General features: G+C 38.3%; 1 protein-coding gene across 3 annotated transcripts in view; it reads right to left on the reverse strand.

The window, feature by feature from the left end:
- The window catches only part of EPM2A (EPM2A, laforin glucan phosphatase), a 39,646-nt gene that overhangs the window by 12,052 nt on the left and 7,954 nt on the right, over positions 1-19,640 (reverse strand). For 2 of the 3 annotated variants that reach the window (XM_027687446.1, XM_027687463.1), the window contains exon 2: positions 11,270-11,444. In XM_027687446.1, coding sequence (XP_027543247.1) covers positions 11,270-11,444 — 175 coding nt within the window. Of the gene's footprint in view, positions 1-11,269; positions 11,445-15,082; positions 19,320-19,640 lie in introns of all 3 variants that reach the window. The other variant, XM_027687455.1, reaches the window with a different exon arrangement.

Below are 19,640 nucleotides of genomic sequence, written 5' to 3' on the forward strand. Positions count from 1 at the left end.
TTGTTTTGAATTAGAACAAATACCTGGAAACACAAGAACAACAGGTTGCTAAACTCAGCCAGATCACAATGAGCCATGAATCTCTTGGCATTAGGAATGAGAATTTCTAACATTAATGCTTAGCAATGGGAATGATGCCACTGCTGGCACCTGTAAGTTAGCTAAAGCATCTTAACAAAATTGACTTACACTGCTACAGATGAACTTTAAGTTAGTGCCTGAGAAATTTCAGGAATCGTTGGTAAAAATATATTCTGACTTCTTTCAGAGTTTACTTTTTAACAGCTGCTTAGAAATCTAGACTGTGAAAATAACAAAAGATAAAATCACTTTTCCAAATGCAGCATTTCAGATTCAATGGAAATGCATTCCAATGCTTCAGAAACAAGCATATATTAATGAAAATGACATAATTTCAAAGCACAGTTTATTGCAAAGTGGCCTTGTGATCCACAGGGCAGCATATGCACACATACAAAATAATGGAATTCCCTCAGAACTGCAACAATCAGAGGAAGATGCACATCCATCCCTTGTGGTACCATCCAAATACAGTCCTGATGAGCTCTGTATCTGTGTTCATTCCAGCTATTTATCCAGAGTTTCTAAATTCACATCAGTTAATTTCTATGAATTTTAAAGAGGGACAGACATATTCAAGAGTCCACAGGCTGGGGGACGAGGTCTTAGGAATATGTAGAAAAACTGAATCCATGCATCACCACAGTCAGACACATAAATATCTAAAATAATGTGTTTCCACAATAAAGTCAAATCAAAGGAACAACAGCTGTATACTGCTATCATAATAAAATTGTCAGAAAGCTTCATTTTAGCTAATGTACTTGGTTACTAGATTATAGACATAAGATTAATAACCCTGGTGGATTAGTTGCCAAAATCAAAGGTTGAGGCTGGAATGGTAATGGAGCTATTGAGAGGCCTCAGAACAACCTGTGTATGCCTTTTTAATGCAAAACTGCAAAGTATAGTGGAATCTCTTGAAGTCTGGGATGACAAAAGGGAAAAAAAGTCATGAGAGTTAAATTTATGAACAAGCAATGCTGCAGGTTTTATTGGAGCCCAAACACTGACAATTATTAGTTTTTTGAACTACCTCTTCTTTTTTTTTTTTCAGATTTCTTTCTTTTCCTAGCAATATCACTTCACCCGCCTGGAAACTGAAATTGCCAGCATTTGAACAAATATATTAAAGTGGTCTACTGTTACTAAAGTTTATTTAAATGCATTTACATTCTCAGCTGAAGCTTGACTTTGTAAATTTGTAAAATATATCAGATAGCCTTATTACCGAGACTGTAAATACATTTGAGAAGCTTTTTCCTAATTTTACCTTATCAGATTGAAGCAACTCAGTATTACATGGAAGCCAAGAAATTCAGTCTTCTGCAGTGAAAGCAGTAGTTAACATTGTTTAGGAATGGTCTGCACACAGCCAACCTTCAAGCTGGCAGCCGGACTGCAGAAAGAAGAAACATTAAAGAAATTATTTTATTAGGGAAGCTGCATATCATTCTTATCAGATCTTCACTTTGGGAAAATGAAGGCCCTGGTTATAACTGTTTTAAAGAGTTTTTAAAAAGCAGTCCTAGAGAAGTTAGTTAAACTAAAAAATTTGAAAAAATTTTTAAAAAAGAAAAGAAAAGGCTCTACAAGCCCACAAACATCCACACACATATACTAGTGCCCAGCATCCATCTCCAGAAGTGAGTGACAGTCATGGACAGTCTTGCTGCTGGCCCACAGCTGATGGATGGTCTTTCAGGAGGGGAGGGGAGGGAAAGAGAGAGAAGTGAGGAGATGGGAGAAAGAAAGGGTGAAAGTAAACAAGCTTCTATTTCATTATTGATTTTATACATATTCTACATTTTCTTGTCTCTATATTAAAACTGAAATACATATTTCCCCTCTATCCTCTTCTGGTTGCTTAAAATCACATATTCTGTTACTAGGTTTTTCACATCAAAGAAAAAAGACATTTCATTTAAACTTACAAACCATGATGTCTACTGAAACAATAAAGAAGAAATCCGTATTTCTTATAACTTGGCAATGTCTATGACATTTGACTCAATTTTTATCATAGTTCACAGAAGGACACACATTAAACTTCTGAATAACAGCAGGGATTATGTACCTGACTCCCTGAAATTAAATTTCTCAAAGTACAAGCATTAAAGGAGGGAACAAGAGATTTTACATTTGGCCTCTTAATAAGTTCCCTGGGAAGACAAACACAGTTCATTTCTTTGTTGTGGTTTTTTCCTTGCAGAGAGAAAATTATAAATGGGAAAATACAGCAGTAATTTGATAATCTCTGTTTACTCTTGGGAAAAAAACTACTTATGTTTCTGAGACACACTTCAAAGGAACTAGAGCTACATTCCAGTTTCCTTTCTAATAAATAATTTTTTATCCTTTAAATAGAAATCTCCATATTTTTATATGGAGGTGCATTATTTGAATTATCTTGTAACTATCTAAAGCATTTAAGCTTGAAAACTTGCATTTGTATGTCTCAGCATTTATAAAAATTATTGAAGATGGAGGTAGAATTTATAACTTAATAGCTTCAGCTTGCTGCTGTTTTAAATGAAGTATCTTTAACACTTTCCCCATTTCATTTGTAACAACTTTGCAGATTTTTATGTCGGTTTTTTTGACTTACAGTTACCTCTTTCAGAAACACAGTATACACTGATCAAGCAAATGCAAAAGCAGCTGATGGTAAGAAACCATCTGATGGTGTCACCTTTCACATTTGGGGTCTGAAAACTCTCTCGTTCTGATGCTTTTTTTCTGTAAGAGTCAGCTTCAGTCTGGCTAGGCTAACCTGCCCTAGGAGCCATGCCTGCAAAAATCACAGGACAGGGAGGCTATGCTGCAAACACGTGATCCTGGTTCAACAGGTTCACCAGGTGTAAATTATGGAGTTGTCTTAGTGAAGTTTTTCTGATAACAACCACATATCTGAATTTGCTCCCTCCTGGTATTGCTATTAGCTCCCGGTAATAGCAATAAGAATGAGTACACAATCTCTGCTTTTGAAAAAGAGCTTCTGCTATCTTTAGATAAACTGTATTAAGAAATGCCAGCAATTACAGGGCACCTAATAAATACATGTAAAAGCTAAGAGGAAATAAATATCTGCATGACAAGTGGAACATCATCGTCAGTGTCGTCATCCCAGCTGTGAGCTAAATTGCCCAGGATTTCACAATCTCAGTCAATTTCATTCACAGCCAGCAACACCAGCAAATTGCTTTCCAATGGAAAGAGGACTTTACTACCTCACTCACAGCCTGAATGTTAAAGAGTGAAGAGGCAGGAAAAAGGGCTGAAAACCTCCAGAAGAAATACTGACAAGCGACAGGGAGACACAGTAAAACACACAGAGAAATTAGAACCGACAATAGTTTCTGCTCCCTAACAGTGATACCCCACATAAAATTCATACTAACTGGGCTATCAACATTTTTCTGTTATATCCCACAGAGAAAAACAGAAGTATGTTTACTCCTCCAGGTTTTTGGATGGAAGGTTCTCAATCTTCCTTCTGTTTTTATTGCCCAGAATGACAGAGAATTGTAAGTTTTTCTTAAGAAGTAAGGAAATAATTTTGTGCAGAGGCACACCTATGAAAAGATTCATTTTAAAGAGCAACACTGGTTTTAAGTAAATTATCCACTACCAGGCAGCTGATGAAAGGCTTCATCTTCCCATCAACAGTCAGTCTCTGCCTGCTGCCATTTTTTAAAGAAAAGGTCATTCCTGAACAATCATCCCTCTAAATAAATAATTCTCAATCAAACACCCATTGCAAAAGCCAGATATGAATCACAGAACGTTAAAGAAACATACAGAAAAAAAATCCAGAAAAAACTCACAAGACTAACCAGACACCACGCTAAGATCCCCTTTAACTTGTTGGGTTTAGAAATTACTCAGTTAAATTATGAGTTCCGTGGAGTTGAACCCTTATTTCAGGTTTTTTTCTAAAGTACCTTGCAAGCCTCATGCTTGTGGCATGTGAATAAAAGCAAGTTGCTTACACAAAGCAGCAGCCAATCTTTGCAGCTTTCTCTCCCTCTGCCATCTCACAACATTGGGCCCAGCTCAGCCACGCACATCCTACCAGTTTTTTTAAATGATTTTCAAAAGTTTTTAGCATTTGTCCGATTCACTGAGCTGTCCAGAACCACATGAAGCCATGCTCAATGTACTTTATATGTATCATTCATACATAAAAATGATTTGGTTTCCAGAGGAATGGCACATCTAGCAATCGCTGCCTTGTTCTGATGGGGTACTACAAGTCCCTGGGCTCTCGCTGTGGTCCCATTCCTCCTCCTGCTGCCAAGCATGCTGGCAGCCCCATGGTGGCCCTGCACATACCCCATAAAGCCCAGTCCAGCCCTGCCACAGACAAAATGATATTAACTTCTGAAACAAAAGTACATAAAGAGCTTTGTTGTTGCAAAAGCTCTCTTTTGCCTCAGGGGCATTACTGCTCAGGGTTTTTAGCAATACTCTCAGGAAGTATGCTCATATCACTTCCTTAGCCATCAGAGAAGCTACCTGGTTCCTCCTCATCTGAGCCACAGGGCAGTTTGAAGGGCCTTGACATTACTTCTCAATGTGGTTCAGCACGTGACTAGGAAGAAAGCCACTTGTATCCTGGGCTGCATCAAAAGCAGTGTGGCCAGCATGTTGGGGGAGGTGAGTCTGTCCCTCTACTCTGCTCTTGTGAGACCCCACCTGGAGTCCTGCATCCAGCTCTGGGGCCTCCAACATAAGAAGGACATAGACCTACTGAAACAGGTCCAGAGGAGGGCCACGAAGATAACCTGAGGCTCAAGCCCCTCTCCTATGAAGACAGGGAGAGAGAGTAGGGATTTTTCAGCCTGAAGAAGTCTCCAGAGAGACCTAATTGCAGCCTTCCAGTACCTGAAGGGAGCCCACAAGGAAGACGGAAACTATTTACAAGGGCATATAGTGATAGGGCAAGGGGTAAAGGCTTCAAACTGAAAGAGGGTAGGTTTAAATTAGATATTAGGAAGAAACTCCTGACTTTGAGGGTGGTGAGCTACTGAAACAGGTTGCCCAGAGAAGCTGTGGATGCCCCAACCCTGGCAGTGTTCAAGGCCCAAGTTGATAGAGCTCTAAAAAACCTGGCCTAGTGGAAGGTGTCCCTGCCTATGGTAGGGGTGTTGGAACTAGATGATCTTTAAGGTCCCTTCGAACCCAAACTATTCTATGATTCTTTGATTGCTTCAGAGGATTCAGTGATTTCTGAACCATGAAAACATTCTGTGTTTCATTAAAAATACATTGTTTTTCATCAAAAGTGAAATCCCCACATCAGTGTGATGTGCCATTATTGTGCTATTAAGAATTATTCTAATTGTTCTAATAACCTAAAGCAATATAAAATACCACACTAAATAATTTATAAAATTTTATGCTATTTAGACTATATACATGAACTGTTCAAAATTATTAATTTATCAATAATGCTGACAACATACATTGTAGCTTTATAGAAAGAACGGTAAACACTCAGAAAAGATGAATACTAATGATGCCTGCCATTTGAAAAATTGCTGACATAAAAATATTAATAGTTCACAAGTTTGCTAGTCTTCAGACCTGGCTGCTGCCAAAGTCATTCCCTCCCACAATTTTATCATATTCACATAGGTAATGTACTATTCATCAGACATTACTTCAAGAGCGTCATCTGAAAGTCTAGACAATATTTTGTATCCCTCAGCCACTGCAGTAGACAACAATCCTGGCAGCCTGCTGGCTAATAGCCATTCATCAGGTTTAATAGGCCGGTCACTGTAAGTGAAAGTAATACTGGGAATTCACACACTGATGAAAGCCATACAAAAATCTTTAATCTAAAAGCTCTGAGATCTTTTTCTTCTGGCAAAATTTACATCACCCATTCTAAAGCCAGCTTTTGCTTGTTAATATGGCACTTGCAAGAAACACAATTAGATTAAGTAACATCCAGGATTTCCCATTTCAAGCTTCTTTTGACTGCTCAGGTGGTAGGTCACAGCAAGAGAACTGGAGCTGCGCAGGCAACAGCTATTTGCTAATACTCAGAAAAACAAAATGGTTGAAAAGTGAGTTTCCACAATCTAGTTCAACCACAGTATTTAACAGGCATCATGACTTGTGACTACACTGCTGGCATGCCCTAACTCTATTTCTGTTCACAGGATTGAGACTTGTATCTAAATTGCCAACAGCCTGGCTTAGGCTATCCCAAGGCAGGTGCCATCCTGACCATTCAAAATCGAATCAATTTTCAAGTTTTTAGCCACTGTTATGGAGGGTACAGCGTGGGGATTTCATGAAAGGAGAAACTTCTTGTTTGCATGGGCAACAAATGTGGAAGAAAAATGCATTTGTTACCCAATACAGAGATCACCCAAATTAAATTAATAGAAACAAATAAGGACTTTAAAAACTGATCAAATTCTAGCCTCATAATTTGTCTTCTCATTCTTGCTCCTATTTCTTCACACTCCCTCTTTTCAAGAACATAAATAAAAAATTGCTTAAATGTCACTTCTTACACTAATTTGAAACCCATTTTCTTCAAAGCAGAGACTAGTAAAAGCATTTCACAGCTGTACCTGACGGTGATGTAGAAAAAAAGTGAAGATATACAAGAAACAAAAAACAGAAGGTGTTTCCCATTGGTAAGTAAAAAATGGCTCTAATTTAGACTAGTTTCAGACTATAACTCAGTATAATAAAAAAATATTCAAAGAGTAGTCAGATATCCTAGTTCATGGGATAAACATATCACAAAATGTGCCTCGGAATATTTTCATTATTTAGTGTATAATATGGCCAGATAACTTTACAGTTAGAGGCCCGAGTACTGAAATCAAAGGCTGAACTCCTATTGATGTTAAGTCTTTTTGATCAGGACTATTTTACCAGAATAAAATCAACTTTTGTTCCAGAGCTCATTATTTCTTAGTCTTTTCTCTAATATCACAAGCATTCTTTAGGCACAGGGGACAGCTAGCTCTCACCTTTTAATGTTAACTATGGTAGTCTCTGTAGACATCATCACCTCTTCTCTTAATTCATAATGTAGGCATAAAATATCAGCACAGCTTTCTGTTACAGTAGCACAGGTCACAGCACTCCAGGGTTTTTTTGTGACAGCTTACTCTTTAAAGCCTTTTTTATAATTCAGTAATAAAAAAAAATACTTCAAAATTACATTTAAAACAGAAAGATATTTTATTTTGTGAATGAATTAAAACCAGTAAGAAGAAAAATTAAAGAGTAAAATTAAATAAAAGCACTGTTGCTTGTATTTTTTTTCAGTTGCACAATTCAAAGGTAATTCTGATTTCATACTGAACCAAATATACTCAACCAGATTCTTGTCTTCCACCCCAATTAAAGATGCTCTGTGCTCTATCAGCAGAATACTGCTCTAGTGCCTTCAAAAGGTAAATAAGAAGCATCTGCATTTTGCCCTGGATCATTCTTCATTCACTCACCTATACACATTAACACAGCACAAATCAGAAACACACATTTTATGTGATGCTCCTGACCATTCCCACTTAATGTAGGTTATAACCTCCATTACTATTACTACAGCAGTGTTGAAGGAAACTTATCTTACCAACAAGCCACAAAGCATTTGTAAAGACTATATCATAAATTAAGTTTCATTTGCAACCATCAAGAAACAAAAACAGTATTTCCAGGCATGAGAGTCAATTTTCTTTTATCTTTAGCTTTGTTTTGTCTTAAGGGAACAAAATTAGGGACACAAACACTGATAACAGCAACACATTTGCCAGCTTTGTGATTTCTTGGATTATATCCAGTTACAGGAACCCAATAACTCCATAACCATGAAATATTAGTATTTGGTAGCCTTAATATTTAAATGCAAAAAAACTACTATTAAAAAATGTATCTCCAAAAATTGTTGTCAGGACCCCTGGTTACTCATGCAGTGACTCCCCTGTTACAGATTGTGTATTTTCCTCTAAAATGTTTAGCAGCCATACAATGCTTCAGTTACAGGTTAGCTATCATTGTTGTCTGAGGAATTCACTTACAGAATCCAGGTTAGCTGCATTTTACATGCAAAGCACGTAAAAATTATTTTTCTTCCTCAGATTTGAGAAATATGACTCACAAAAAGCACATACCTAAAATTAATCTGAAAATAGAAAACTGTAAGTATAAGGCTTTTACTATTGGAGATATTCATTTCCATAGCACCTAATTCTGCCATCAAGCATCGTCTCCAACATATTATTGAAGTATTTTGTAATTTCAGTTGTCACTCCCTCTCTTGCTCTTATGCAATGCCTTTCTTCTGAGAATTGCAGAGGCTTTTATATTAATAATAAGGTATATAACATCTACGAATTAGGAATTTCCACCTTTCACAGATGGAACTGAAACAGAGATGACGTGCCCCAGATTTACAAGTTTTCTGAAGTTATCTTCTTCCAGAAAAGATTACAATAACTCTAATTTACTTTGGAAAACTACTGTGTCCTATGTGAACTCTCCTGCAATTTGAAGGCACCTTATTGCAGTAATATCTAACACAAAAGAAAAACTGAATGCTATTTTTTTTTTCTGAATCCAATTTTGGTTATATGTGTTATTAAATGTCCAAAATAAGTTAATACTAACACCATGGAGGTGTCAGTCATGACTCTTAAGCTGTAGGAAAACTCCATTTCACACTTACAAAAAATTAATTCATCTCCTACTATGCTTAAAAGCCACATCATATGCTCTCCTACCTGACCAAAACAAAGTGAGTTCTCTAAATATAAGTTTAAACATAAATTCACTGACTTATGAGCGATAAATCTGTATTGAATAAGAAAAATCTGATTCCTCAAAGCACTGTTGACAGCCTCAGCATGATTCAAAATTATTTTTGGTACCAGTCAGCACACTCTTCTCATCCTGTTGCAGCCCCTTTAGAGTAGAAGCTCATGTTTTATGAAGCAGCAAGGTGGCAGCAAAACTCAGAGCAACTGTTTCTAATTGTTGTGATTAGGCAGAGGAGAAGTAAAATCAGTCCCAGGGCTCAGGTAAGAGGCCCCTTTGACAGAGAAAAACTTTTCTCTTCAGCTAATTCACATATGGTAATCCTATTAAGTGGAGCAAGGTAGAGGAGGGGCTCACGTCAAAAGTTTGCTTTGATAAATCACTTCTTTCTAGCCTCTACCATTCTGTAAAGATCCTACAACTAGTGCCAGGACTCGGAATTTTTGGTCATAAAGCTCCTCGCAGTACTGCAGCCTCCACTACAGTGGAGCCTCTAAGCTTTTAACTTTTACAGGCACAGGGACTGGCTTTTTGCTTGTTTGAGTTTTTTGTTGGCCCCCCCTTGGGGCCGGGGGGGGGGAAGAGGTGTTATGTTGATGTTTTTTTTCTTTTTTTTATTACATTAATCTTCATAGTACTCCTCTGAATCAATAAATCTATTACAAAATAAAGGCATTTTCATCAGCTCACTTCAGCTGCTCTGCCAAAAAAACCCCAAATCTAAATTACAGTATTTTTTGACTGCTTTATTATAAGAGCAGAATGGTGAATCTGCCCTCAATTGTCAATAATTAAAAAAGACATTTAAGGCTGCATATCTTCAAAATATTAAAAGTATTTATGCAACAAGACTGTTACAGGGTACGCTTACTTAACATAGCTCAAAGAAATTATATAAGAATTACTAAGATGCACATATAAAGTTGCTTTTCAATGAAGGTATGTGTGTATGAGAGGGGAATGGAGGAGGAGCTCCTTATCTGGAAAAGATTAAACAGCTCAGAAAATTTTCTTCAAATATTTTTTAGCAGAATTTGCAGCTTTTTACCTAATTTTTGAAATACATAGTCATTCAGATAAGGCAGCAACAAACGGATCACTGCTGCCTCTGGAAGGAAAGATAAGTTAGCCTTTGGGACTTAGATATTCATTTTCTGACAGTTGTTCTTTCTCAAAAAATTTCTCTGCTAAACAAAGATTATTTGGGATTGACAAGTCTGTGCTTTGGAATAAACAAGATTTTTCTCTGATAGGATGTTGGAAACAGATGCTTAAGATCCAGATAACACTTTAGTCTGTCAAGTGAGGGGGTCTCATGGAAAAGGTAACAAGTCACACAAATACCTACATATGCCTGACAGTGTTTGTGAATCCATGATATTCCATAAGATACAAGAGAAATAAGTCTTTCCCTCATACACTGCAATTCTAATGAGAAAAAGACAATTCTACTTCCTATCCGATGAGATTGTGGAGAAAAAGAGTTCAAAGAGAAGACAAGATGGTGAGGTTGGTGTAGCTGAAACAGTGGCCTGGAGAAATTCACACAAAGTAATGCTAAGACCTAATGAACATAGGAGATGGTTTGATTTCTTAAAAAAATACATATCCCTTTGCGATCACTAACCGCTCTGTAACCAACACCAGCTGTATGCAACGTAACAAGGCGCCCAGCATTTATAGAACCATTATCAATCCACAAACTTGCTGCCACATCCATTGAATGGAGATGGGGAAAGAGGCTCCAAAATTCCTCAATACTCTGTTAACCACCAGTGTTAAGGCTGCTGCTCTAAATACAGCTTGTGCTTCATCTGTGGCCCTAAAGAGTGAATGCCCTCTTTGAGCTTTATGTCTCCTAACTCAAGCCAGGATGCTTCACCGCTGAGATAGTGGACTCGGGTGAACACTATGGAAGTATAAACATTTTAAGACGTGTCTAAATTTTAGTATTTTGTTAAATACATGCCAAGAAGCAGAAGTCATCTATAGTGGCTCTCACTAACTGCAGTTGCTGCCACAACTAAATTCCTGGTGCTGGAATTTATTCTTTTTGTTTCCCAGATGTTCTTCACTAAAATAATCCCAAACAAAACACATAACATACATGCAATTTTACATGTGTATATAGACAAGCATTTGAAAATACCACAAAATGTTTTCACATATGACACAACTTAACACACCTGTACAGGGTGCAGGTACCCTTGAACTCAGGATCTCTCCTTTTTAACAAAAGTGACATTTCACTGCAAAGAGTTGCTGAATCTTTCTCAAATTTTACTGTTACTTACATGCAAACAAATATTCATTACTTCAAATGCAGTTTTATGACATGCCAGTAGAGGTTTTCTGTTTGAATATTTGACACCAATCAAACTCTGCACTTTTCTTTTACCTGGAGTAGTGGATAGCTTGATGTCCTGCAATATTAAAATAGAAGTCAGTTGTATGTTTCATCTCATCAGTATGTCCAGAGACTTCAATCCAGTGTGCTATTGGGAGGCAGTAAACTCCATCTACTATATTGCTCTGGTTGTAAACACAACTTCGATCATGATGGGGCCCGTTACCTAAAACAGAAGAAAGGACAATTGCAGACTGTGTATCTGGATAATCTTCCAAAAGATTTGCTGGGAGGTTTGAACTGAGCATTTAAGGCCAGGAGTCACGTTTGCTGCCTCTTCAAACTGCATTTCTCATAACATATTATTAACATCTGAAATAGTAGTAATAGAAGCACTGCCACAAAGGATACGTTCAGCATTAAAACAAGTTTTTTGCAAATTATTAAAACAAAAAACCCCTTTAAAGGTGCATAAGACTCCCAAACACTTCAAATTTCAGGAATAATTAATTTAAATTAAGTTCCTAATTTGATGTTTGATAATATGTGACCTCAGCATTTAATGTTCTTACTGTGTGACTCCCTCTGGGGGGTCCATCTTGCTGTGGCCCAAGGTCTAGCTCTGACATGCCACAGCAGTCTCACCTTGCCTTAGGCTGACTTCTATGGGGTGGCAAAGATATGGGAAAGACCTTAGGGAAAGTTCAGAGGATGGCTGTGCAAGGTCAGAAAGGTGAAACCAGAAACAGAAGTAGGACTGGTGACATGGGACTTGTTACCAGCTTAAGGATTCTAGAGGAAAAACATCAACGCGGAAAGGCACCAAATCCCAAAGAAGGTGGCAGACAGCAACCTAGTGATAAAGATTTGTTTCAGGGAGCAGAGAAGGGTGGCCCCTCTACCTCATTCACATCTGCCTGGCCAGCAAAGACTCTTCAGATGTCCTGTCACAGACCATATACATATGGACGTATCATTAAACCCTACCTGTCTTTTATGTTTGCTGACTGATAAACAATTTGTTGTCTTCAGATGCAAATCTCACTTTCAAAGTCTGTTCATACACACTAAAAGTTGTCTAAAGTGACCATTAGAGAGATGGTCACATCTGCAATGGTGAATGATCACAATTACCTAAAACAGCCTTGTTTAAAATAAGAATTTTTTCTTACAGTTTTCCACTAATACTATTCCCCCTTCCTCTTCTTTTACAGAAATAGTGTGAGCTTTAGTCAGAAAACAAATTTTTAACACCACGCCAGAGTAAGCAACTTGAATTGAACTGGGTCGTGTCATCAATCAAAAGGTTATCTAGCCTCCAAAGATATAGTATATGTATATTCTCCTGCCCCATTCTCTCATACTTACTGTAATACTAATTGCATGTAGGAATAATTATTGTGCAGATCAGAAGTGACCTAGTCTATGGCTTGCTTAAGCCTGTTACACATATACATTATTAATGATGTTAAAACATTTCTGAGTAAAATTATGCCCACAGGAATATCTTCAATTTCACATTGCACATAAATGTATGACCAGTTTCCAAGCATCACATTTAGGGAAATTTGCTAGAGCAAGAGCAGCTGGGAAGATGTATTAATGCATTGATTAGAGAGTAAGACTAACATTTAATATTAAAGCTCAAACCATCTCCTTTTTTCCAGATGATATGCACTACGTTTTATCATAATTGTGAAATATTATTATTTACCAAAAAGAAAATAAAATACTAGGCAGAAAGCTGAACCATTATGCATCACATAGCTTTTGATAAATAAGGTTAGGAAGATCAGTACCTAGCTACAGAAGCTACAAATATTACCACTATATTTTTATCTCACATTTTTAATTATTTGCATATTCTTACCACTTTTAAACAATATGTGAAGACAGTAGTATATATCAACAAATACCACAGTGTAACAAAATCTATGGATGTTTATGACATTTAACTGACTTCGTGTATTCAGGAAAATACAACCACAAGTACCACATCTTGCCCTCCCCATTTTACTTTCTGACAACTGTCTGCAGAGATGCACATCACTGTGGCCCTTCCCTACATCACAAAGCTGTGTCTGATCCTGACCCCCACCTGCCCACAGGCCCACGTCCTGTCCCAGCCTCAGCCCTGCCCGAGGGAGGTGCCCGATGCTCAGGGCTGGGGTTGCCCTGGTGTCCCTGGCTGCCAATCCCAGTCCCCTGGGAGCCGCCAGACCTCACTGCCCCCTAAGTTTTGACTCTGGCTGACCCAGTTTTGATCTCTGGCTTTTATGCTACTCCCAGCTCTGTTCTTCCTTGTACATGAGTGCCCTTCTACCCGCTCTGGCTCCCTCACATACTTCCCCTTTCATTGCTCAGTGCTGTTGCTCCTCTTGCACCAGGATTTCTGCATGAATTTTTGCAAGCACAATCTATGGTCTCTCCCTCCTGCTTAATTATTCCTTTCCTCAAGGTGCTAGTCAGTCCTACCAGACAACACTCTTGTCTTCATGATCTCAATTGCACCACCACGTGCTTTCTACTGCAGTCTGCCAGTTTTGCTGTCCATCCTCCTTCTCCTCCTTCTCCAGCCTTAATTCTTGTTTCTTTTTTTTGCCTTTCTTCTCTATGATCTGCTTTTTTAAACAGTCATAACCTCCTTTCTTTGTAACCTTAACACCTTCACCATTATTAATTCCCTTACAAAGCCTACAGGCACATACGGAAGTGAGGACAAGAGTAAATTGCCATGAGACATTTGTTTTATTGGTTCCGTCAAACAGGTTTTGTCAAATCTCATTCTGAAAAGCTTTCTTCTGTAATCATCATTTATCGCTGCACCACTCAATCTCATCTTCCCACTGTGGCCTACAGTCAAACAGAAATCTCAAAAGGTATGTTTCTATTTTGCCTTTAATAATCAGGTAAACAGTAACAACTTGCATTTATAGCATATTTCATGAGAATTGCCTAGCTCTTTACTACTCCTTACGTTATATACTGATCTATGAATTAACAACCTTCTTACTGAAATAAGATGTCTGTGCAACAACGTATATGAACACATATTCAACATATATTCACATGTGATATAATTTCAGACAGGAAGGAGAGAGTGCTACCATCTTCAAGAAAGACTAATTTAGGGAACAGTATGATCACAGCGGACTGCATTCAGGAAGTTGAAATCACTATACTTCTTAAAAGAGTTATGAAAATAGGCAATAAGCATAAAAGATGAGGATCTCACTACCCAGGTGATACCCACATGATTACACAAGTGCTTCTCATCACAGTTTGCTTCACAAGACGCATTTAACAAATAAGTTTAAAAACAAAAATAATTGTTGTATTAGCTCACATCGTGCTTCTGCTAGCACAATTTGTCACAGGAAGACCATGATATTTTGGATGCCAAAAAACAATAATGCAGGGAAACAGTTCCAGAAGTAGAGCCAGGTGACAAGTTTTGAAGATTATTGTAGAACTCATCAATAATTTAGAGCTGCTATAAAAGACTGAAGATTGAATTCTCTCAACTTTTATCTTCCAGTCATTTAATACAAAAACAAAAGTCAGCCAATTAAATCAGCTCTTATTCAAGGTAATTGATCATAACCTGTGTTTTAAACAGAAAACAATAAGCATCACTTAAATGTTCTGTTTTATATTTGCAGAATGTATACAGCTAGGAAAATGGGCACAGACGGAGCGATAAGCAGAAATGGTTAGCTAGATAAGCCTCTGTTCTTCCTTTTCCACCCCCACCTTCTTAAATATCTTCTCATGAGTTTCCTCTGCCTGAAGCAAGGTGCATCACCTCATGGTGTGAGGTACGTCCACAAAAAACATTCTTTAATCTCATCTTAGCCCCCTTACCTCTGCTGATGGAGCAGACTCCTTACATCCCCTCTGTGGTACTCTGTCACATACATGTTTCCATCAGACTCAGGCTCAGAAGAGCCAGCCCACGACTTCTCACAGGCACTAGAAGAGCTCATGCCAAGAACAAAATAGCTTTCAGAGGCAGGATAAATATTTGGCACACTAAGACATTTATTCTCTCCTCCCTCAACACAGTAGGCCAAGCACAGTCTGTTGTGAATGTGAATTCCTGGAACATGGGGACTTTCCCAAGCCTAGGACAGCAAGTTGGGCAGAAGGTGTTAGCTCCAGGCAGCAACAAACAGCACCACAGATCAAAGACCACCACTTCTTCTCTTGCTCTCTACTCCAGGGCTGTTGGTGTGGTTGGTTAGCTTGGGAGGAAACCGCATGTGTGATGAAGGCAGTAGGACTAAGGTCAGCACAATCTGACTCTTCTCAGTGCATCAGAAAGGTGTTGCTGCCCTTTCTAATTTCTTACCTTCTGCTCAGGCACCAGAGAGAAAAGACAGTGGCCAGTGCAGACAGAAGTGCCTGTATGCAGTCTGAACGTGCCTGGTTGTGTCTGAAGCTGGTCATACACACACCAACTTCTTAATCCATTTAAGGTTATAGTTTGTCCTACCTCACAGGTCCCATTATCTGCTTTATCTGAAATTTTCTCTGGATTTTCTAAGTGACTTCTCTAAGAAGTCAGACGCAGCAGCCCTTTCTGACAGAAACTTCACTAAGCTTCATTGCTCATTTCTCAAATACACAAAGTTTTTCATAAAGTAAGTTACCAAAACTGAAGGTCTAGTGCTGAAGTTTAGTTTCTGTACCTGAAGATGGGAAAGGCCCCACCTACAAGCTGCAAAGGCTATCCTGAGTGTGCTGGACAACCACATCTGTCAGAAGGCCCCTAGATCAGTGGCTGCCACAGCACAAACAGAGAAGGCCCAGGGTACAATTTGCTACAGTCCAACATGCTCCCTGGACCCCAAATGCATGTCACATCTTCACCAGCACCTTTTTGGTGCATAGGTAAATACATCTGTCCCCCTAACTAGTTTCCTCAAGCTTACCCAAACTTTGTACAAAGACTTGAACATATTTTGAATAAATCCACCATGATTCCACCAGTCTCCACAGTGGGAATTCATTATGATTCCCATTTAAACACTCTGCTCAGGCACAGCACCTGTGTGTCTGCTCACCAGTGTTTGCAAGACAAGAACTCAAGTCTCAGAACACACGTGTTGCTCACAGCACATAACACCAGACCACTGGGTAGGCTTCCAGGCACTTTTAATAGGAAATAAACAATCATTTGGGTGATTTATTTTTTTTATAGTTAAGAAAACATTGTGCAGCCTAAAAGATTGGGGGGAATTTTAACAGCATTTCAACTTTTCTGTTCCTAGAGCCAAGAGTAAAGCAAAGAAAATCAAACGTTTTCCATTCACCTGCTAGTCTTTGCAAAAAAGAGAGCACAAATGGCCTTTGAGTGAAGGCCCTACACAACAGCAAATACATGTTCTTACAGCTAAACCCATTTCTATGTCAGTATTTTTATTCATCTTGTTTTTATTCATATTGTTCCAAGTAGCAAAACATAGGTTTAATTATTTATTGTTGGGAGGCAAATACACAATCATTTGAAAACACATAAAATTCAACCATAAAAAAGGGTAAGTCAAATATTTGAACAGTAGTGATCCTCCTGTTAATTGATCATGTTGGCTTTCCTAATTAAAGAACAAAAGAATTTTGGAAGAGTTTATTAAAAGGTACATGTTCTAGTTTAACTGATAGGATAGCACTTTTTTTCCTTCAAAAAGGTCCATTTTTTTTTTATTTAAAATCCATCTTTGTGATTCTTCACAGTGAAAATGCTTATCTGAAAGAGAAACTTAACAACAAGTTTCTAGGCATTAAATTATAAAGTTTTGCATTGCTTTTGCAACCCACTTGTTGCTCTCTACTGCAAATGCTTGTGCAGCAGAATCCACTGATGCAGGGAACTGCTGGAGAGCAAAGCAACCAAGTAGCCTCACCCGGAGCAAAAGCCTCACAGAGGGCTCTTTCAAAATCTGCATGACTGCAGTTATGGTTCCTTGTTTAATGCATATGAAGGATGATCCAAGTGGCATAAGAAGTGGCTGTACAAACAAATAAACAAAAAAATAAAATCAAAGATGTCCATATAACTGATAAATGGCACTAGCAAAAGACAAAGACCAGAAAAAAACAAAGGAAAACTTTGGTTTTGAGCCGGCTTGAGCAGGGATGTTGGATTAGGTGACCCACTGTGGTCCCTTCCAACCTCATTGATTCTGTGAAAAACAGATGAAGATACAGTAATACAAGATGTCTACAGATATAGGACTGGAAGAAGGTAAGCAGAGACTAGAAGAGGATGTTCTGAAATTTGATCTAATGATGAACAATAACAGAATGCAAAGGAAAACCTGCCGTTACTATTCTATTACAGCTCTGCAGTTACTATTCTATTACAGCTCTACTGCAGAGATGAAAAAAGTATAATCTAATAGTCTGCCAACAGCACAGACTCTTCTTGACACAGAACTCCACACAGATTGCACAAAATAGTAAGTGTAGAGAAATTACAAGCTTGATCTTAAAAGATATGAAGCAAAATCTGGGTCAATGAAATTTCTCATCACCACTAAGAGTGGTGAACAAAAAACCACATGAATGAATGAATATAATAAGATCGCCTGTCCAACTGTCTCTGCAGAGCTCTTTGCAGCAAAGGCACTGCTCAGCGACTCTCTTCCAGCTACCAGCTTTTTGCACACCTTGCTGGAAGTACGGTCTTTTTTCTGTTCTCTGCAGTGCAAGAGACAGTACGTAGGAATTCCAAGGCACAACAGCAGACATCAAGGTGCTGTGTCTCTCATTCCTGTCTTAGCCAGACCCTAAAACACAGGCATAAGACTTCCAAACCTCTAAACCCCAGCAAGGTGTGTTTCTCAGTTCACTGCTGCCTTTGAAAAAACTACAGGGCTACTTAGATACACACATTAGTTTCAATGGCAACTAACCAACCCAAACACAAACACCCAGGCAATTTTCAGATCACCTACTCACAAATCAGTAAGAGCAAAGACTAACTCCTATAATCTTTGTCATAAATTTTGCATGAACCAGCACAGTTTACATGCCAATTCAAAATTTTACCTATGACTACATATTTTAAGTAATTCCATTTGCTATATTAAATGAGGTCCTTTAACAAGGTAAACAAGTATCTTAAGTTCGTGCCTAGAAATTCCTCTGGAAGAGTTTAATATTATAAGCACTATCAACACTCTGAGGGCAGAGAAACAGAGAAGGATAGAGGAATGAAAGATTCCTTTTTAAAAAGAGGAATAAAGCAACAGAAAGTAAAGGAAACATACTAAAAAAATCTCCAAAATAAAGCATTTAAAAGATTAGGTTTTTGCTAGCTTCCTTACCTTTCATACCAACATTACAATGAAGAAAAGCCTCAAGCCCTATTTTGGACACAATTTTCAGTTATCTGAATGTGCTACTGCATGGTGTCATTATCATACATCACTGTAACTGAACTTCCTTTAGTACACTCACAATATTCAAATTTACTTACCCTTTACACCAGATTCTGTCACGAAAGTCTCCCTGCTGCCTGTCTGAACAAAATTCAATCTCTGATGTTTTGAAATAGGATCTGTCTCAGTCCCGCCAAGGCTGAATTGCTATTGATTGAACTGAGTGAGGTCAAGTATTTTGCCAGTTTGAGTCTGCCACAGGCTCTGGAGTTCTACCTTCCTCAAGTCTCAGTCAAGCCCGTGAGTAGTTGCCCTGACAAACAGCAACAATTTTGTATGGCATGTACCAAACCTTACTTGTATGCTTAATAAATACTTCCTCTGATTACAAGGCTACTTTTTCTGCTGCCAATAAGCTTCCCTTTAGTAAACAGGAGATGAATTTATCGTATATTTATACTTATATATATTGTACACTTAATACCTAGTATTAATATAAGACAAAATTGTTAGTTTGCCACACCTCATTCAGGAACTCCTTCATGATTGGTTTGATTTCCAGAAGTGTTTCCTTGCATTTGCCAGGCCAAATAGATACCCAAAAACCAGAAAACCATTTGTATCATACCCTGTACATTTATTTTTTACCAAACTTAAATCAACTTTCAACTTCTCATTTGGTAGAGATGATATATAACCAGAGAAGTAAGTTTTAACTCGGGGACCCCCTGGTGGTCTAGTGGTTAGGATGCGGCGCTCTCACCGCTGAGGCCCGGGTTTGATCCCCGGTCAGGGAATTCCCCCGGGCAGATGGAGCTCATCAAGCCCTGTAAGGCCATCCATCTAAGAGAAGGTCACTCTAAACAAACCTACATCCTGAGGACCTCACTGCCATTGTCCAAGCTTGCTTGGCCCCGGTAGATGAACCTTAGGATTAAAGGGTGGGCTCAGTTCAGCGCACGCTGTGTCTCACCTAAAAAATCCATTGCGCAGGCTTGAAAGGTAAAAGACCTTTCCCAAATCTTCGTTCGCGAAGA

This window comes from Neopelma chrysocephalum, unplaced genomic scaffold, assembly GCF_003984885.1.
Source record: "Neopelma chrysocephalum unplaced genomic scaffold, ASM398488v2 Primary Assembly neopelma1_23, whole genome shotgun sequence".
Taxonomy (NCBI): domain Eukaryota; kingdom Metazoa; phylum Chordata; class Aves; order Passeriformes; family Pipridae; genus Neopelma; species Neopelma chrysocephalum.